Source organism: Excalfactoria chinensis, chromosome 16, assembly GCF_039878825.1.
Source record: "Excalfactoria chinensis isolate bCotChi1 chromosome 16, bCotChi1.hap2, whole genome shotgun sequence".
Classification (NCBI taxonomy): Eukaryota; Metazoa; Chordata; class Aves; order Galliformes; family Phasianidae; genus Excalfactoria; species Excalfactoria chinensis.
In genome coordinates this window covers 6,717,333-6,734,288 of record NC_092840.1, presented here as the reverse complement: position 1 = coordinate 6,734,288, position 16,956 = coordinate 6,717,333, and the positions used below count along the sequence as shown (strand labels likewise).

The window sequence follows — 16,956 nt, the reverse complement described above, 5'->3', positions numbered from 1 at the left end:
AATACCTGAGGGGTATGACAGCCATCTCTATGGCCTGTTGGTGCTGGGGGCACCTGCAGGATCCAAGTGCCTGTAGGTTGTGCATGCAGGAATGAGCATTCGTGGTGTGCTGGGGCTGGCTGGGGGGGCCTCCAGTTTCTTTTCTTTTGACAGTGGAGGTGGCACATCATTACTGTTTTTGCATTTAATGTAACACTGTATCTGCATGTGTCCAGTACTCATTTTGCTTAGAAACATGACATTTGCTGTGTCTTTGAATCACAGTATTTAGGACTGTGAAATTTAGAGGTAATTTAAGCAAATTCAGGTTTTGTTTTTCAACGTGAATTGCTTTGGCCCAGTAGAGACAACTTCTAATAGCAGCAGCTTTGTCTGCTACTGTCTTTCCACAATTAGAGGTTAAGAGTTGACAGCCAGTGAGACAGAGATAATAATTCAAAAACATAGAAACTGTGTATGTGGTAAAATCTAAAGAATGAAACCTGTGGCATAAGGCACCTGTCAGTATTACATGCAAATAGGAAATAATGCAGTGTGCAGTGAAAGGAGTTTGGGTTGTGTGTATTTTGCCAAGCATGGGAACAAGTCTTCCTCTTGCACAGAAGCTGAGGTTTTGGGTTGGTTGAATCACAGAATGGCCTAGATTGAAAGGGACGTCAATGGTCATCTGGTTTCAAGCCTCCTGCCATGGACAGGGATTTTAGTTGTTAGACGAGGCTGCCCAGAGCTAGTGGTCTTTGAGAAAGCTTCTACCCTGGCTTCCTAAGATCTGACACATGAGAGAAAAGCTTCAACAGGAGCCAGCTGCTCGGTGGACCTCATCTTTTTCAGAGTGATGTTTGCTTTCCTCAGATCCCAATTAAAACCTGTGTCAAACTTGGGTTTATAAGAAGCAGCCAGAGCTGTGGTACTTATCACAAAAGGAATGTGCTCCTCACCTTTTCTCTCTTTTGTTTCAGAGTCAGCATTCTTCAGGGGAGGACATGGAAATCTCTGATGATGAGATGAACCCTGCGCCCATCACCAGTGCAGAATGTGCCAAAACCATTGTGGTCAACTCCTCAGTCAGCAATGCAGCCGTCATGGCCCCATCGATCCCTCCCTTGCCGCCACCACCTGGATTCCCTCCTCTTCCTCCTCCTCCACCACCTCCTCCACAGCCAGGTTTCCCGATGCCTCCACCGCTGCCTCCTCCACCTCCTCCCACACACCCTGCTGTCACCGTGCCACCACCACCGCTCCCTGCACCCCCTGGGGTCCCTCCACCTCACATCTTGCCTCCACTTCCTCCCTTCCATCCTAGCATGTTCCCAGTCATGCAGGTGGATATGATAAGTGTCTTGGGCAACCACTGGGGTGGCATGCCCATGTCCTTCCAGATGCAAACTCAGATGCTGAGCCGCATGATGCAGGCACAGAACACATACCAATATCCGCCTTTCATGGGGGGCAGGATGCAGTTTGTGAATCTGCCGCCCTACCGCCCGTTCTCTATGGGAGCAGCTCTTGGTCGTGGGCAGCAGTGGCCACCACTGCCCAAGTTTGACCCCTCGGTTCCACCACCGGGCTATGAGCCCAAGAAGGAAGATCCCCACAAAGCCACTGTGGATGGAGTCCTTCTGGTCATCGTGAAGGAACTGAAGGCTATCATGAAAAGGGACCTGAACCGGAAGATGGTTGAAGTGGTAGCATTTCGGGCATTTGATGACTGGTGGGACAAGAAGGAGCGGCTGGCAAAGGTAGGCTTCTGTGTCTTGTGTGCTGGATCACAGTGCTTGTGGTCAGGTGTGGGTAAAAAGGGATCTGGATCTGAATTAAAAAACAAAGCAACAACAACAAAAAAACCAAAATGCTATGGTACTTAGAACTGAAGCAAAAGAATAGGACCACAGAATAGTTTTTCTGTGAGAAACTCTATTGCTTGGGGCTGATGAAATTAAATGGGAAGCATCCTGCATCTGCCTCTCAGGTCCATGTGCCAGGTGCTCCGTCAGGAGCAGTAGACTTCAGCCCTGGGACAAATTAGCACCCAGGTGTTAAACCTGGCTCAGTTTTGTGGTGCTGCTACTTTCATTTCATGCTTCTTTGCCATGAGAACAAATATGGTCTTAGATGAAGGTACCTTGTTCCCTCCCATGCTGGGGCACAATACGAGGGGGACAATGAGCAAACCCTCTGTTTTTCCAGATGTTCTGAAGGGCTGTAACATCCTCCCTGAGAGGGGCATTGCTGCCACCCCAGTCCATGAACTAGGTGACATATGAGCATCACTGCAGCCACCAATGCCTCCCTGTGGACTTGCCCTGCCAAGACTTAGCTCCACTGAGTGTCAGTAGTGGGTCAGGCACAGCTGCTGGGGCTCCACATACTGCCATCACTGACTTTCCTAGAACAGACCAATTCCTCCAGGTGTTGTTTTAACTCTTTAAGGTCTTTTCCAACCTGAGCAATTCTGTGATTCAGCACTTCATGGAAACACACCATACATATCACTCTAATGCCTCAGCTTTTGTGTCTCCGTTTTCTGGCTACTGTATCAACTTGTCTGCTGCTGATTGCCAGAAACATATTGCTATAGGTGTAAAGTGGGTGGCTGAGTTCTCTGTTCAATATTCCCATTAGTACTGTCCTTTATTAGCAGGAGAGTTGAGCTTACACTTCCTTTTCAGTGATTACACTCTAGCAAATTAGCTCTGTTAGTGTCTGTAAGTGAAAATGACTTTTAGCCGATGTTGCACCACTGACTGATGCAAGTGAACATTACTTCCCGTGTCCTTCGCTCAAGACAAGCATGCTGTTATGTCTTTCTGCTTTGCTACTTGATGGATTTAAATGCAAGATCTCTTGGTGTCCATGCCAAACAGCTCCTCTGAGATCCCCACAGGTTTGTCTTCAGCAGTTTTAGTGCCTTGTGCAGAGCAAATAGCTTCTTGAAATGCAAAGGGAAGAAGGCTTCTTGAAGGATGGGAAGGTCTCATTGTCAAGAAGAGCTTCTGTGCTTTCTCCCTTTCAAATGGCGTGGTCATGTGGTGTGTGTCCAGATGCCTTCAGAGAAACTGATGCCCAAGCAAGGGAGGGATATTTCACGAACCCCAGCTATCTAAATGGCTGCTGGAGTTCACATTCTCCACAGGAAACTTCTCTTTTAAAGGTCTTTTTTCCTTCTGTTTTAGGCATCTCTCACTCCAGTGAAGTCCGGAGGAGAACTGGAGGAGAAACCAAAGCCAAAGGATCGAATCGCATCTTGTCTCTTGGAGAACTGGAACAAAGGCGAAGGCCTGGGATACGAGGGAATTGGCTTGGGCATTGGGTTACGAGGGGCCATCCGGTTGCCATCCTTCAAGGTAAAAACAAAGATCTGTCTTCATTACACTAACATTCCCTAAAGAAGCAATGGAAGAATAAACCCAGCCAGGTTTGTGCCCCAAAGCCTTACAGACTGTTTGCCCTACACTGTTACCTTACAAGATTCCTTCCTCCAGTATCCCTTCTAACCCACCAATAAAAAAACAAGGACACTCTTACCCAGCTTTAGCCTTTCATCTGCTACTTGTGTGAATTATTGGTAAAGGATTTCTGCTCTGCAAGGTAAATGGGACACGTGCCTATGTGCTGGTTTCAGCTAAGATAGCATTAGGATGCAGTGTTTCAGTGTGGTTGTAAAAATATGCTTGTACTAATAACACTTTACACAGCTGTTTCTTTGCTTGGAACTCTGTAAGCAGAGAGTATTCAGAGCTGGATTTACCATTCATAATAGGCCTGTAACACTCCTAGATCACTGGATTTTGAGGTTTGGCTCTTTTGCATAAGTCAGCTGTAATGTCTTGCAGTTTGGCAGCTGAGTCACACCTGAAATTTGATTTAAAATGTTCTCTACCTCATGTGAGTTTATGGGATTAGACTTTCAATTACAGGGTCATTAGCTTTAAAGTTTATTTGTGCTTCCTTCCAAGAAGTAGAAGCATAAAAAATGAAAGGTTTTTATTTTTTTTCCTTTAGTAGTTTAAGCATAAAATAAGTGATGTTAGAGAGGACTTCCTTGAAACTAAAGTTTTGAATGCAAAGAGAAGGCATATAAAGATTTGGGACTAGAGATTCAGCAGTCCTGATTTAAAATAAAGCTTGTTTCAAGGTTCTTTAAGATGTAGGCTCACTCATTTTCTGTATTGCTGTCTCAGACCCGTGCATTTGTCACAAGCTATCTCTGTCAGATTCTAAGTACCTGATGATGACATGCACCATGCTGACATGGAAGGTGTTTTGATTCGAACCATAGGGGTGGAATTTCATTCTTGCTGTTTGCAAGGAAATAAAAGGATTAAGAGCTAGGGAAGTGGCCTTTAATTTCTGGGTATAAGTCACAGTAGCAGAGTGAAGCTGTAGCAGTTTAAGAAGCTGATTTCTGCTGTTTCTAAACTCTTTTAGAAATGCAAATTTTGTCTTTTGTTCAGGTGAAAAGAAAGGAGCCACCAGAAGCTGCCTCAGCGGGAGATCAGAAGAGAATCCGGCCTTCTACTTCTGTTGATGATGAAGATGAAGGTTTGCACAGCACATTTGTTTCAAACCCGAACAGATGCAAGCCACATGCAAGCTGAATTCTTTTAAACTTCACAGCAGTGTGCTCACTTACAGTTAGACGCAGAGTAAAGGATTTGAGCCAAAACCCTGCCTCTTGCAAACCCTCTCATCAGCTGGGAGGTGTCTCCCCTGGATTCAGTTATCTTACATTCACTGGCGGGAAATTTAAGACCTGCATATTATGAACACTCGTGACCTATTCTAGATTTGGTGATGCAGAGCTGGTCACCCAGTAGAGGGAGCTCAGATTAGTTTGTGGACTATTCTAGAGGTATGCTAGCATGTGTATGTTGAGGGAGAAAGCAAGTAAGAGACAGTTTGCCCTGCGTGGTTTTTAAATTTATTTGCTAGAAGAATCTATTTTCAAATATTAACATTTTTTTCCCCCCTGGAAACATGGAAGAATGGAGATAAGGGTATTCAAAGCTTCATGTCTTTATTTTGCATTAAAAAGTGGATTTAAAATAGTTGTATTATAAACTTGATTCAGACTAGTAATTGGTTTTAAAGTTAAGAAGCAGAGTTTTTTTTGTTTGTTTGTTTGTTGTTTTTTTTTTAACTAAAAGGGGAGAGAAATTAAATCATAAGAACCAAGGTTAACTAAACGTCTTTTTCATAACTAGACCCACAAATCAGTCAGTTCTTCAAGAAGTAAAGAAAACCTGGAGTTGTTAAACCATTCATATCCTTTAGTGTGTCTTCATTTAGGAAAGCCTACAGGGTTTCCTGACATGAATCATGCATTGTGCCTTCCTTCTCTGATTCATGATGTAGCTTACCTCCACTGGTGCAATATATTCTTACATTTCTTGGTCCAGCCTCTTCTGTATTCTATTCTGATCTTCCTGCCTCAAAAACACATTTTTCTTAAGGATGGTACAGCTTTGTAGTACCGTTATCCAAGCAGTATCCAAGACAGTGTTGGATCAGACAATCCCTTGGCAAGGTCGTCTTTGGCTTTCCTATTGTGATCTCAGCGTGCCATGTCTCAGCTGTTCTGCCTAGAGCTCGTCAGCTTTGGCTTCCTGCATAATGTCTTCCTTGGGGTTTTCAACACTTAGCAGCCAGTCTCACCCTTACTTGTACTGTGAAATTAGTAAGTGCCTGTGAGCTTGGAGACTCACACCACATGGACACATTGCTCCAACTTTGATCTTCCCAAAGCAAAAGCTTTCACAATGTTGTCTGTAAGTCTCTTGCAAAGTATTTGATGTCAGTTTCCTTGTTTTTGCTCACCAGAGTCGGAGAGGGACAGAGATGCTTCTGATACAACATCTGAGCTGTCAAAGAAGGATGCAGAAGCAGTGGGGCTGAGGCGGCGACCAGCAAGGCCACTGGAGCTCGACAGTGAGGGGGAAGAGGGAGATGAGACATCAGGGAAAGAGGAAGAGTCTTCCTCAGAGAAAGAAGAGGAACAGGAGGAAGAAGGAGGCTTGGTGAAAGCAGCACCTAGCAAGGTGTGTTGGTTTGTGATTTCAGTTCTGAATGCTATCTGTCATTAAAAGGGGTCCTAGTAATTCCAGATCTCCACATTATTTTCTCTAGAAGATGAGTGCTCATCATTAGGGTCTCTCCTAAAATAATCTCTGTAGGAGAGAATCCCTCAAGTTCTCTGATCAGCATCTCTGAGAGTCACTGGTGATTACTGCAGTGACAGCCACGTCAGTGGATCAGACACTGTTAATTTCTCACAATGCTTTCTTGTGAAGGAGGAAGAGGAGGATGAAGATGATGAGGAAGATGAAGATGATGATGAGGATGATGAAGATGAAGAGGATTATGAGGAGACAGGTGTTGAAACGAGTGACAAAGAGGAAGAGCAGGACTCTGAGGAGGGTAAGCAATTACAAGGAAAGTAGCAAGTTTGTCTTTCAGGTCAAATGGGATTCCCTTTTGCACTGTATTTGTAAACCAGTGTTTATTTGTGCACCCTATTCACTGAAAGGCAGTTCTATACAAGGTAATTTATACAGATATACATAATCTCAGTACAAAAGTATTAAAGAGGCAATCCGCCAAGAGAGTGGTGTGGGCAGGGTGCCAGGCAGTGCTAGCTCTGCTGCTTGTGGAGCTGCCTGCTGTATGGTGATTGCTGTTAGCATCCTAATACTTGGCTTAATAATCTCTGCAAAAATAAACAGACTGTGAGGGGATTCCTTCAAATCCACCTGTTGCTGTTGATGCTATTATAAGTGTGGAAACAATATTTGTTCCTTAGTAGGTCCTGATTGTTTACAGAAGTCAGAAAGCAGAACTAACGGTAACCTGCTCTTCTTGTAGATGTAGCGAGTCCTTCATCTTCTAAGGCTGAAGTTGAATCATCAGATGAAAGTGAGGACTCCTCTGAATTTGAATCAAGTTCTGACTCAGATGAAGATGATGAGGAGGAGGAGGATGAAGATGAGGAAGAGGAGGAAGAGGAGAAGGAAGAAGAGGTGGCTGAAGATCAAGACAGAGAAGCCATGGTTGCAGAGACAGAGCAAGAACCTGCCAGTCATGAGCTTCCCGATGATAAGAGGGAGACCATTTTGGAGCTGTATCCTGTGGACTACATGGATGCCACAGGCTTGGGACTCTCAGAGCCAGCTTTGGTAGAAAAGGATGAAGGGATGGAAGAAGTCAAAGCAGAGGAAAGTGAATGTGATCAAGTCCCAGAGGAATCTATTGCTGCTGAAACACTGAAACAGTTGGTTATGGAAAGAGACCAGGAGACAAAACTTGCATTGTCTCCCATCTGCAGGCCAGGTATAGTCTTCCTTTTGTTTGGCACTTACTGTTTTTCCAAATACAGTATTCTCACAGCAACCAGTACGTGTGATATTGTTTCCATCGTTCTTTCTTTCTCTGGTCTTGGTGTTAGGCTAGGGATTATCTGTATTCTTCCTAGTAGAATTCAGCACAGACCTTTTTGCTTGTACAGATAATGGTGGTTGTTGTATCCAGAATCTTGTCCTGGACCAATTTAGCTAGTGTCCTGCAGGAACCGAACAGTTGTCATCGTCCAGAGGTGACTGAAAGGTGTGGTGGCTGAAGCTCAAGTTAGTAAAGGTAGTGATTCTCTGGTTCAGTCAGCACAGACGGGTAATGCTTCCCCTCCAGTTCTTTAGGCGTTTCCCCTTCCTTTTGCTCTCCCACTTGAAAATGCTATTTTGAGCTGCCTGAGATGATTCACTGTTGATTCATTTTGGCCCTGGATCTAAGGAGATAAATAAACTCCAGACAAATGAGCCTGCTGCAGAGAGAGAGCAGCACATAAATTGCCTCACTGATATAATCTGAGTATCTCCTCATTCACTAGGAGAGCTTTCCATTTCCTTCACGTGTTGTTCAGGAGTATTACACTTCTCCCTTCCCTGTTTCCATCTTTAGAAAGCTGCAGAACTTCTGAGACCTGCAATTAGTTTACCTGCCCACATCAGAAAAGCTGATTGCTTGGGGTTCTGACACACGTCCACCACAGCCCTTACCCTGCAGTTCACTAATGCTTTTTATGTCTGCAAAAAGGTGGTCAGGGGGTTTGAAAGCAGAAAACCTTCATTCTGGGCTGTGTAGTAGACAATCCTCAAATTAATAGTGTGTTGTTTTTTAATGGTCCATTAGGGATGCCTGTGGTAGTGTCTAATTACTCCATACTCTGTGTCTCCAAAATGTAAAGCATTGGTGCTTTTAAAGCTTCCCAGTGGAACTGAACTGTTCTGTAACTGCAGCATCTTTAACGTGACTTTACTGGCAAGTGGTGTGTAACCAAGTGGAAGCAAAACTTCTGATTCTTTAAATGTTTTTTTTCCTAGTGGAAGAGCCCGAACCCATTGTCATGCTGGAGCCGGAGGCACAAGAATGCCCAAAGCCTGAATCGCAAGATGAGGCTGCCACGGTCTGTCCCTCAACACCAGTGGCAGTCTTTGGAGAACCCCTGCCCAACAAAAGCAGCTTCTTTAGCAAGACTGATGACAGCTGCTTAGAAACGCATGTTAAAACAAAGCTGCCCTCTGCAGTGGAGGAGGAGGACCGGCTGCCTCGCACACCTGGACGGGAAGTGGTGGTCCATTCAGAGACTGATATACTTTTGCTTCCAGCCCACAAGGTGCCATCTTCCTCACTTCCCCTACCATCGACTCCTGGTAAGGAGGAATCTGTAGTCCCTCCAGAAAAGTTCCCTGAACAATTAGTGGTGACCAAAACATCCACAGAAGAGGAGATTCCTAGGACTCCTGGGCGGGACATTTTGGCCAAGTCTTCACACCCCCTTGCAAAGTCGCAGAGCACAGACACTGTTCCAGCCACACCAGGGAGTGATGCTCCCCTTACGGGAAGCAGCTTGACCCTCAGTTCCCCTCAAGTCCCAGGGAGCCCCTTTTCCTACCCATCCCAGTCTCCTGGCATTAACAGTGGCATTCCTCGGACTCCTGGGAGAGATTTCAATTTCACACCTACTTTCCCAGAGGCTGGTGCTACCATTCCTTGCCTTCTGTCTGGCAAGAAGCAGTCAGAGGATGACCTAGAAGAGAAACCTTTTAAAGAGCCTCTTGGTGCTTCCCTTACTATCAGCATGAACAGCGTTCCTTCTCCTATCCCCTTTGCCAGCCCCACACAAGCAGATTTCCGCACAGATATGGGCTTGCCACCTAACGAGCCAGTACCCATTGCAGCCCTGCCTTGCATACCTGGAGATGGAAGAATGCCCATCGAGGAGAGCAAGGCAGAAGTAAAATCTGTTTTGCTCTCACCAGAAACACCTGTTGGTGCATCTATTCTTCCTCCTCCTCCACCACCTTCTGTTCTTCCCAAAAGGAGGCCAGGTCGGCCAAGACGGTCCCCACCTTCTGTCCTCTCATTGGATATGTACTCGGGCAAAACCATTGAGCCACCTCCTGTCCCTGTGGCCTTGGTGGACAGTGCTATGAGCAAAGAGCTATTGAGTGCACACCCCGATGCTTTCTATGGACTGAAGGACCCTGAAGCCATCACTCTGGATTTCAGGAATGACAGCTTCCATGAGAAAATAGCAGCTGAGACAGTTGCAGAGAAACTGCCATTTAAGGAACTGGAGAACCAGTGGAATGAAGATTTCAAGGAAGAAGAAGCTCATGTTAAGCCTAAAAGACAATGGCGAAGGCAGAAGAAGTCACCCGAGCACCTCCCAGTGATTCCTTCCCCAGAGTACTCCCCACCCCAGCCTCAGTTCAGGCCACGCTCCGAGTTTGAGGAGATGACCATTTTGTATGATATTTGGAATGGAGGCATAGATGAGGAAGATATCAAATTCATGTGTATCACGTATGACCGCCTCCTGCAGCAGGACAATGGTATGGACTGGCTCAATGACACGCTGTGGGTATTCCATCCTTATATCCTTTCTCACTGGTGTTCTGCATTACACAACACTTGCAAGATGATCATTTTTTGCAAAAGTCGAAGTTAATGGGTAGAAGAGGTCTTTGCTTATTAGAATCGCAGTTAGTTATTGCAGCAGAGAATTTGAGAATTTTATTCCCTGAAGCTGTAATACAGAAATATTACAGAAGTGGCTGTTGTGCTTTATTTTCCAGCTAGGACTAAAGGGAAGATCTGTATGTATCTCTTCTGGGGAGATTTCTGGGAAGCTGGTTTGTATGTTAGACAAGACAAACCGCACTGCCCCATGTACTGCAGAAGATTTCTGGAGTTAAATTACCTGATCCCTGAAGGACCAGATTTACTGAGGGCTGTGAGAGCAGCATCTCCCAGCCTTCTGGGCTGAGCGCCTTGTGGCTCATCCATTGCACCTTACCTGAGGTGTGGGGGTGAGACGGCTGTACTGAGCTCAGCACAGCGTCCTCAGGGCTTGGGGTGACTTCTGGAGGGGGAACAAAAATGTTCTCTCAAAGCTCCAAGGAAAATGGTGCAGCCAGATGGGTGTGCAGCTGCCGTCTGTGTGCACAGTTGGTGCTGCAGGGAAATCTTTTTCCAAAAGGTTTCTTTTGACAGCTTAACAGTTTTTATGTTTAAAACTTTTTTCTTTAGTTTCCTGAAGTGTGCAGCTAAGGAAAGAACCTGCTGTGTTTTCCTGTTGGTACACAGGCTTGAGAAACTGTATAAAATAGAATTGTTATTTCTTGCAGCCTCTCCCAACAGCATTCCCCATTTTCCAAGCGGCAGTTGCTAGCTCCATGTAACCACAGCAGGTTTTTGTCTGATACCACCTGGCAGCTGTGTTGCTCCTTAACTTCTTTCCACCTACCAGCTTTTCCACCCCCAAGAAAAAGAAGCGAGACGATGGGATGCGGGAGCACGTCACAGGCTGTGCACGAAGCGAAGGCTATTACAAAATTGATAAGAAGGACAAACTCAAATACCTCAACAATAGCCGAGCTTTTGCAGAGGAGCCTCCAGCTGACACACAGGTGAGGGCATGTCTTCTGCTGATCACCAGGCGTGAATGAGATTTGACTTTGTATGGCCTTGTGCCCACTGCTCCCTACCTTTTGGCAAGGAGAGAGATGATGCTGTTGCTGTGCCCGTGTTGAGCTGGCCATTTGGATGGTGCTTAGGATGTTTCAGAAGGCCATGTGTTCTGTGATGATGATATGGCACAGAGATTGCTCATGGGTAGATCTTGCAGGGTGCTTTGTCCATTATGTCAGCTCTGTTGATGCATTTGTCTTCAGGGGATGAGCATCCCTGCCCAACCTCACGCTTCCACGCGGGCTGGCTCCGAGCGGCGGTCAGAACAACGCAGGCTTCTCTCCTCCTTCACTGGTAGCTGTGACAGCGACTTGCTCAAATTCAACCAGCTCAAGGTAGGTCCCTGCAGGTGGACTGCATTGGGCAGGGTCTGGCTGGGAGCAGCAGGCTGAGACCAGGGCAGGACAGACAAGATCTCAGTGCTTGGCACCTCTGTGGGTGCCAGAGGACTGAATGGAGCCCAGAATGGAACTGTTGCTCTGCCTTCTGGCAGAAGTCTCTGTACAAGGTGGGTCAGAGGTGCTCAGCTGGGGAACTGGGTTCTGCAGCCCTGCTGTCATAGCAGTGACTCTGTGTCCTCTGTGTCCCCTGTATTGCCCTCCTGTCACCAAAAGAGAGAAGGAAATGGGGTGGACTTGAAGCACTACTTGTGGCTAGGGTCAGCCTTTCTCTTTCGATGTTGGGGCTAATTCAGGGTTTTTGGGGTGTTTTCTCTGTGCAGTTCCGGAAGAAAAAGCTAAAATTCTGCAAGAGCCACATTCACGACTGGGGCCTTTTTGCCATGGAGCCCATTGCAGCTGATGAGATGGTGATTGAGTATGTGGGTCAGAACATCAGGCAGGTAAGCTGGAGTGAGAGTGAAATCTGATCAAAACCCAGCTGAAATAAGCTACTGAGTGACATCGGGGCTGGTGTCCCTGCTGTAGGGCATTAGCTATGTGGCCAGGCAGACTGGCATGTGGTTTATAAGAACAGGTGGGGTTTTCAGCACCCCATGGAAATAAAAGTGTTGGAATCCTTAGGGGAGTAAGCCTTCCAGAAGCCCATTTTGAACTTCTAGGTATATCTTGAGCAGCACAAGCAGAGCTGAGGTGAGCCTTGTGTCTCTGCTCACAGATCATTCCTGCTTTGTGTTCTAATGCTACGCATGGGGTTTTTTGTAGGTCATTGCTGACATGCGTGAAAAGCGATACGAGGATGAAGGCATTGGGAGCAGTTACATGTTCAGAGTTGACCACGACACAATCATCGATGCTACAAAGTGTGGAAACTTTGCCAGGTTTATTAATCACAGCTGCAATGTAAGTATCGGTGTTTTTTTGTTCCCCCCCCCCATATAATTGTACTCTAACATACAGATAAACCTACTGAGTCCTCACTAACTGATCAGGAATGCACTGAGAAGTAGGGAGGGTTAGAATTAACTTAAGGAACTGCAGCAGATCAAAGCTGGATCTAAACTTGTGTAAGGAAGAGATTTGAAGGAGCTGAGAAATTAAATATGCAATGAGAGTGTGCTCAGAATCCTCCTTTCCATACTGTGGGATGCTGATGAACGCTGTTCAACCACATCTAATAAGTATTTCCTTAAAACAATTTTAGCAGCTGTTCTGCTGTGGGAACGGTCTCCTTCTAGTGTCCACATGGGAAAAGTAGTCTTGCCCTGTGAGGTGGAGAAGCTGCTTTCCCCCGTGTTTTGTGCTGCACTTGGCACTCTATGACTTCTATGTCCAACCATGTTACCGAGTATTAGCCGAGCTACTGTTAGTCTGTGACAGACTTGGTGGAGCATCACAGGGGCTCCTGTGCACTGCAGATGACCGCAGTGCCTGGTTTTGGAGTCAGGGCTGCTCTGGTTTCTGGCTTCATGCCTCCAGCCCTCAGCTTCCCACTGGGTCCCTTGGGCCCAGGCTCTGGGAGGGTGGATGAGGCTGTCTGAGAAAGTGACAGCCCTGCTCTCTGTCAGAATAGTTGTGTGGAGGCTGGGAGGTCATGGCATCAGGAACCTAAATCACTACCTGTTCTGTCACCCCTGCAGCCAAATTGTTATGCTAAAGTGATCACGGTGGAGTCTCAAAAGAAGATTGTCATCTACTCGAAACAGCACATCAATGTGAATGAGGAAATTACTTATGACTACAAGTTTCCCATTGAGGATGTAAAAATCCCATGTCTATGTGGCTCTGAGAACTGCAGGGGAACCCTAAACTGAACTCGAGGTTTCTCGTCACACTTGCACCTTTGGCCATGTCAAAACTGTGGTAACCAGGTGTGGTTGCACTTTGCCAAAAAGGAAGACGAAAATAAAAAAAGAGAAAAAAGAAAAAAAAAAGAAGAAAAAAAAAAAAAAAGGAAGAAAAAAAATAAAAAGAAAAAAAAAGTATTAAAAAAAAAAAAAAGGAAAAAAGAGAAGAGGAAAACCAAGCAAGTTTCGCACTTCTGCCAGGATCACGGACGAAAGCAAAACGCGCACATGCTTATGAGGACTGTTCATATTTCAGGTGCTCTTTCCTTTTCAGATCCAACACGCGCGCAGAAAGGTGACTGCTGTTCTGTGGCGTGGTCTATCCAAACACTAGCTTCTGTCTGTTCAGTCCCTGCGTTAGTGCTCCGTCATGGGATGATGATGGTACCTTTTTTTTTTGTTATAAACCTTCATCTTTTCATAAATGCTGCTACCTTTTCCTCATCAGTTTTGTTGGTTGAAAAAGACATTCAACGTTTAAATGTGAAGCAGAGACTGAAAATGCCATATAGGGTTTGTTGGGAGCTTGACTGGCTGAAATTGCACAGATTTCTCAGAGTAAGCTGTAAATAAATGTAAGGTTGATATTACAGAGCAAGCCAGAGGCTTGAGGGTGTGTGAATGGGGGTGTGTGTGTGTTTGGGGGTGTGTGTGCACGGAGATACCTGCAGTGAGACTGTAGGTGACCTGTCCTGCCTTTTCATTAGGGGTGAGCCTGAATGAGTCCCCAAAGCCAGACACCCTGGGGGACATCAAGGCAGCCATGGCCTCGGCTTGTGCCTTGGGCTCATCGCTGATGGTCACATGCCATGCTGGTATATTGGGGGATCAAAGCCTCAGCACCCAGACGAGGGAGAATGGGTACTGCAATCATTGCTAACAGTCAGTTCTTTAGTCCCAGAATTGTGCAGCACGTGACCTTTCAGGAGTTCTCGTAGGTTGGTTTGTCTAGTGTTCAAAAAATCTCTGGAGCTGAAACGAAGTAGGAAATAGGCCTGTTATTCTGTAGAATTCCTTCTAAGGGTACACTACGCCTCATGGTCATAATAAGATTGTATTCCTGTTGATGGGAAACAGACCGATGTGTTCTTCATATGGATTTTCCTCGAATTTAACTGCATTTCCCTGCCTTCCCAGTGCATTACAGGGACTGTTTGCCCTGACCTTGAATGGGGAGATTCCTGCTGTGATAGGAGCAGGTCGGACCTCCCCCAGTTACTCAGTAACTTGCCCTGGGTGGTCCCATCCTGCAGTAAGTGCAGTTGTGGTGGGCAGTGGCCCTGAACACAGGCTGCACCTTGGCCTCCCCCGTCTGCAGTGGGAATGAATGCTGCTTTGAGCTCCAAAGGCGTATTTTGGAGTGGTTTTTCAGTCTGTTTTGTCCTTGTAGATGTGCTGAGGTGAAGTTTGCAGTTCTTCAGGAGGTTCCATTTTAAAATGGGCCAAAACACCGAAGGAATGTTTCTGTGGATGTGATCTAGGAGTGTTTGGGCATGGACAGGATCAGTTATTTCAGCCTGCATTGAGTCTCTTCTGCTTCAAATGTAGAGGTTGTTTGTACTAAGCCTTTGTAATTGACTTATAGGGAAATTGCAATGTAATTATGAAATGCAAACATTATCTGCATAACTAAAATCTCCTCCCCACAGAGCAAATAGCACAGCTGTATTCCCATTCCTTTTCAAATTAGTGACAATTGCTGTTGAACCACAGCTCCCCACCATCAGAGGATACAACCTTGCAAAAGAGTTTCCTGGAAGAAATTGTTGCCACCCTTGCTGGGAACTGCCAGGCCTGTCCCACAGTGCGGGGTTTGGTGTAGGTTGGGCCTCTGCTTGAGTTCCTGCTTCAGACAGAGGACCTACAAGGATCTCAGTGTGCCTGCATTGCTGCCTGAGGGAAGCGAACCGGCCCCGAGGTTGGGCATTCTGTAGTCTCATCTCTTGCTGTTGTTCAGTTTTGTTTCCTATGGTCTGGGGGCTTTCCCCCTCTCTTAGTGAATCTCTCCAGCAACTGGGTAGTTGGGGCCCAGGACCTGAAGCTGTGAGAAGCACCAGCAGCGTGTCATTGAGCATGGGCTGTAGTACTGCTGCGGCAGGAGCTTTTGGGGATTAAGCCAGCTGCTCTGCTCCTTTTCTTTAGGTGAGGTTCCTCTCACGTTGATGCTTCAGTTGGTATCACTACTGCTGGGTCTTTTGCTTTCAGAGCATTGGGAATGCACAGATGTTGTTTCAGAGTGAAGCCCTGCCCTTCTCTCAGACTCACCAAACCTGGATGTTAGCAAGGCTTTGTGGGGAGAAAATCCCCTGTGTGCTCAGCCCCAAGGAGCTCCGTGTTGCCCAGCCTATCCGTGTGCTTCAGATGGGGCACGGGCTGCTGTGTGTGCAGGGGACAGGCCCTGGTCTGCTGAGGCAAAGCCTGCAGCTTGGGTTCCTTCAGGGTGTTTGGAGGAGCACCAAAGGGATTTGGAAGCCAAAGGCCTTCAGCACCAAAGTCACTTGGGTGCTTCTGAAACTGCCTGTAACCCATTGCCCCGTAGGATCTCAGCTGGATAAGCCAGCCCTGAACCTTCCCTTTCCTTCCTCACCCCACAGCTTCTCTGAGAGCCACCCCATCCCTGATGGGTTCCGGTGATGGTTCCCGCAGGGCTGAGGAGCTGCAGATGCAGGTGGAGCAGGTAGCCCATAGAGACGCCTTCTGACCCACCAGGTGCTTTGCCTCGTGCTCACACAGGGCTGGGGGAGAGGAGGATGCTGGAGGGGCAGAGTGCTTGTTGTGCAGCTCCTGGGCCAGACCCAGCATTCACCATCACCATGGGTGTGAAAATATTGGTGAGGGCTGAGCAGAGCCCTGCCCAGGACGCTGCTTACCATTTCCTGAAGTCATTCTGTTCACTGTCCCAGTTTTATTTTTCTGCTTAAATCGAACCCTACAACAAAATGGAGAGGGATGTTGGCTGCGCTCCCTACAGAGCTGCATCTGCTGCAGTGTGCGGGGCTCACCCAGGCCAGCTGTGGGCCCCGCTGTGCTGCCTGGGGCTGCCATGGCCGTGCAGCACTCACAGCACTGTGCAGCACTCACAGCACTGTGGGTCCCAGGCAGTGGCTGTGGGGGCAGGTGGGGACGGGGCTCATCTTGCAGATATTTGTATTGTATAGAGCAGCTTCTTTCTACAGACATTTTTAAACTCTAACAAAGTATGCGGTAGCTTCAGTTCTGGTTTTTGTGACCGTTTTCAGGGATCATTTCAGTGCATTTCTGTATAAAATGAAAATTTAAGGAAAAAGAAAAAAAAAAAAGGATTTTGAAGTCTATAACAAAAAGCATCTTCTGTACATAGGCAAAACAAGGATCTTCTCTTCAAACACCTGTTTCTTGTAGAAACATGTTGAAATTTTTTTGCTGATTTCTTTGTACTTCAAGAGCATGTAAATAATTTATTAAAAGTGACTATTGTAATTTGGAGTTCTTTTTAAACAGATCCCAGCTCTGTTCCGTGGCAAGGAGACGGGGAGGAGGAAGGACTGAGGACAGCAAAGGAGCTGGTGGCATTTACAGCTTGTGTCAAGCTTTGTATAATGTAAATTCTGTACAAATCCGGGGGGTTGTTTTTGGCTTTTTGGGTTGTTTTTCTTTTTTTTTTGGTCGAATAAATAGATGGAATTAGCAGCATTAAGAAACTGAAG

General features: G+C 46.4%; 1 protein-coding gene across 1 annotated transcript in view; it reads left to right on the top strand.

Moving 5' to 3' along the window:
• The window catches only part of SETD1B (SET domain containing 1B, histone lysine methyltransferase), a 41,764-nt gene extending 25,236 nt beyond the window's left edge, over positions 1 to 16,528 (top strand). The window contains exons 7-18 of the mRNA XM_072351090.1: positions 960 to 1,739; positions 3,174 to 3,344; positions 4,455 to 4,542; positions 5,821 to 6,038; positions 6,291 to 6,417; positions 6,862 to 7,326; positions 8,373 to 9,929; positions 10,798 to 10,964; positions 11,229 to 11,360; positions 11,747 to 11,866; positions 12,189 to 12,326; positions 13,064 to 16,528. Of these exons, the coding sequence (XP_072207191.1) occupies positions 960 to 1,739; positions 3,174 to 3,344; positions 4,455 to 4,542; positions 5,821 to 6,038; positions 6,291 to 6,417; positions 6,862 to 7,326; positions 8,373 to 9,929; positions 10,798 to 10,964; positions 11,229 to 11,360; positions 11,747 to 11,866; positions 12,189 to 12,326; positions 13,064 to 13,237 (4,137 nt within the window). The 3' untranslated portion in view covers positions 13,238 to 16,528. The remainder of the gene's footprint in view (positions 1 to 959; positions 1,740 to 3,173; positions 3,345 to 4,454; positions 4,543 to 5,820; positions 6,039 to 6,290; positions 6,418 to 6,861; positions 7,327 to 8,372; positions 9,930 to 10,797; positions 10,965 to 11,228; positions 11,361 to 11,746; positions 11,867 to 12,188; positions 12,327 to 13,063) is intronic.
• Positions 16,529 to 16,956: the final 428 nt, after the last annotated feature.